Consider the following 3,681-nt stretch of genomic DNA (forward strand, 5'->3'; position numbering starts at 1 on the left):
TGTCCATATAAATAGACGCGTTATTTTAATAAAGACAATTTTCCTATATAGTTGCTTTCATTTTTCTAAAGTATGTTTTAAGATATTACTTTCCCATCAGAGATGGATTCAGTACTTGCTTTGAAAACTGTTATTTACAGGCATGTGTGGAACAGAGCTGGAGTGGGAGGAAGGGCTGAAAGGCAAGGAACCTTCCTGGGATGTAACATTGAAATACTGTGAGGATCTCTTTAGGGGAGAGACTGAGCATCCTTAATTTCTGCTGATCTCTGTGCTTGTCAAAGCTGCTCAGCAACTTAGAGGATCGAATACTTTTGCATAGCAGTTTGTGCCTCTGTTCTTTTCAGACAGTTTTCCCTCTTTTTGTTTTTCCTTCACTTCTTTCCTATTTCATATTTTGTTTTCTATTCATACAAGCTACAGATTTTTGTTTTAGGGATGCTCAATATTTATATTTTTTCTATTGTTCCTCATCACAATCAAACAGAACCTTTTCCTCATGCTTCATGACTTATTTTTACTGGTTAAATACAACTGAAGAATTGTTTTGTACTCATGAACACATCAGAGACCAATCTGCTGCTGTATTAACTGAGTTACCATGGATCTTTGTATTCCTGCATATTCTGAGAGCTACCACTACAAAGTGAAGCAAGCCTGTCCTTATCATTCCTGTTTTTAAGGCATTGACTCAGTGTTTGATCTTGCAGATCTCATTCACTTCAGTGTCCTGAGGTTTAGAGGGGTTGTTTCTAATATGGAGCCTTATTTCCAATCCTCCTACTTGTATATATTTTACTTCAACTTTTCATACATACTCTAAAACTTGAGGAAAATAAGTGTAGCTGGTGGTGAAATATTAATACTTTCATCCTGCTTTCTTTCTGCACACATGCTGCTTCCTTTCAATATCTAAGACTTCTATTAAAAGCAATTATTTGATATCACAAATTTTTTAACATATCTGAAGTGAAAATACTTCACTGTCAAATTGCTTTTAATTTGCCTCAGCATTAAAGGTCAAGAATAAGAAATAGTCATCTGATCAAAACCAGAATCCAATATTCAAACCAATATTTAACTGCTAGAGAGAGAATCCTTCAGAGCAATTAGGATTTGCTTTGTTAAACTCTACACTTCTCTCTAAACAGGGGACCTGGCGAAAAAAAAGAAAAGCCCCAACAACACTAAAAAGTGAAATCTCTTCTCAGTATAAAACCTCAGTGCCCTCATACCTGTAGAAGTGGATTGCACTGTTTTCCTCATCCATTCATAAGAGCTGTGCCTTTGGCTGCTGGGAGAGATTTGCTGTGCATTAATTGTTTCTACAGGAGGTAACCCCCCGGCTCCAGCGGGATGGAGGGAGCTGTAATCAGCAGAAGTGTAGGAGACCTGGCCAGGAGACGAGCCATTGAGCTGTGCAGCAGCAACCGTGCTGGAAGGTCCTGGGCCGTACGCGTTCCAGTCCTCCCTCTGTGGGCCATAGGGAGATCCCCAGGTTCCCGCTGGCTGTCCATGGGTGTCCAGGGTTGGCACATGATGATATCCCATGTAATCTGAATAGGCTGGAGTAGACACAAAGTTTTGCACCGGCAGGTTGTTGCTGCTGCACCTTGCAGATCCTGGATACATGCTGGTTTCTTTATCCAAAAGGTAACTCACATACATGATGCTCACAGCCTGGCTTTGTGTTGCTGGGACATCCTGCTCCTCGCAGTGTTTGTTTGATCTCTCTTCCCCTCCTCTTTCTTTCTCTCTCTTTTCTAGCCCTGCCTGGCTCTATAAATGACTCATGCTAGCCCTGATGTCCCTTTACTACACATGATTAACAATGGTTTTACCAGGTGCTGGTGGTAACAGTTGACTAAGGTCCTGCCTGATGTCACAGATAACTGCCTGCCCCAAAATTACATTTGCATTCAAATGAAGGGCTGACCATGCAGGCAACCCCACCTTGCTGCTAGTTCTAGTGCTTCCTTTCTCACAGATCCTTTATGTATTACCATCCCGCTTCTATACTTTTGGAATGTAGTTTGCAATCTCATGGTCTTCAAGCAAAGCTGTGTACACAGTTAACCAAAAACTGTTCACACAGTAACAGAGGTGCTTTTCTTTATTAATAAACATCAGAATCTAACTTCAGGCACTAGGTTATAGTTAAAGCTAGTCGAATAGTCCTTCTGTTAGAATGTGTTATATTATTTTTTTAAGCTGAAAACAAAGACCCAGGTCAGTCTTTAACTGCAGCTCTTACATAGTTTCTCTCATGAGCACTCTTCTTGACTTCAGCTCTTAGTCCATGTGGGAGAGCACTTAGAAACCACAGTAATCCTACTGATTTTAACATTACAAAGGACATACAAGAAGTTTCATAGTCATTTTGAGCATTTGTTCATACGAATACTCTTGTTGATGTTAGCAAGCCTATTCATGAGCTGGCTGCTTGCCACAGTGATTGAAGTTTCTCTATTCTAACTTACAATGTTAACAGAAAGAGAATCTGTTATTGAGAGAATGCAAAATTTGTCACTTTCCCTATGCTTATGTCTTGTTTGTGATATTGAAATGAGTGGTAGTTTCCCCTAATGGTTTTTTGTTCTCATTGCTGTGCTTGTTCACAATAAGTAACACCTTTTCTTTGAAATAGGGGAACAAATTCTAGCTTTTTAGCTCAAAAAAAGCTCAGTTTCCTAACTTTCAGGAGCAATCCTATTTTTGTAAGTGACAAATTCCTGTAAGATTTTCTATAAGCAGAGCAAGGAGAGGGAGTGTTGATTTTTTTTTTAAATGCGATAGATACCTTAGCATTGTTTCTTAATGAGAATTTATTCTGTTTTCATTCCTTTAATGATGTGATACTTAATTGCACCTTTATTAATGAACCAACTTGTTAAAAGGATTTTTTTCTTAAACAGGTGCAAAGTATAATGAGTTTATTCTTTGTTCAGAGGTGTACTTTTTCTTTGAGGGTCTTTTACACTTAGACACCATTGAAACTTACAGGTTTCTCCTGGTTCTCAGGAGGGAAGAATCACTTCGCACACCTGACAACAGTTTCCTTTTGTGTGAGAATGGTGTCCTTAGGCTGTATTCACAAGGTGGTTTGTAGCTGTACTTCTGGAAAAACCTTTTCTTGACTGTTTATTTCAGGGCTATGTGGAGAAGCACAGGCTAATTTCTTTATTTGCTAAGGTAAAACTTACAAACTTTTACATCTTGTTTCTCGTGAGTTTTTGGAGGATGATGTTTTGCTGGTGTAATTGTTGAAAGGTATTTTAAAAATCATTGGCTGGAGGAAAGCTGGCAGAAGCTGTTTCTTCTGCTTGCATATGTGAGCTTATTCAGGTGCAATTTACACGTCTGTGGCAGCTGGCCATTCAAAACGGCCAAGTACAGCTTGGTATAGGAGTATAGACTCCTCAGATCTGGGGAAGTCAATAGTCGGTATGTCATGTATCTGAACAGCTTAATTCTCCTAAATCAGCTAAATTAATCATATTTGTCTAATAAAGAAATAGGTGTCTCTAGACAGCCTGTGTCTGTAGTTACCAATTCAGTGGGATTTATATATTTAAATGTAGCATGATCTATATATACCTTTTAATTTATTTATTTATTTATTAAACTGGAGTGTTTCACTTCCTTTCTCAGTCACCTGGAGCAGTATGGTTACTTAGTAGC

General features: G+C 38.7%; 1 protein-coding gene across 1 annotated transcript; it reads right to left on the bottom strand.

The window, feature by feature from the left end:
• Positions 1–1,235: 1,235 nt before the first annotated feature.
• LOC104545569 (homeobox protein CDX-1-like) lies at positions 1,236–1,810 on the bottom strand (the record flags this gene model as incomplete). Its single annotated transcript, XM_010190749.1, has 1 exon — positions 1,236–1,810. A coding segment is annotated over exon 1 (433 nt), but the record flags the coding sequence as incomplete, so codon positions are not given.
• Between the last annotated feature and the right edge of the window lie 1,871 nt (positions 1,811–3,681).

This window comes from Mesitornis unicolor, unplaced genomic scaffold, assembly GCF_000695765.1.
Source record: "Mesitornis unicolor isolate BGI_N332 unplaced genomic scaffold, ASM69576v1 scaffold168, whole genome shotgun sequence".
Taxonomy (NCBI): domain Eukaryota; kingdom Metazoa; phylum Chordata; class Aves; order Mesitornithiformes; family Mesitornithidae; genus Mesitornis; species Mesitornis unicolor.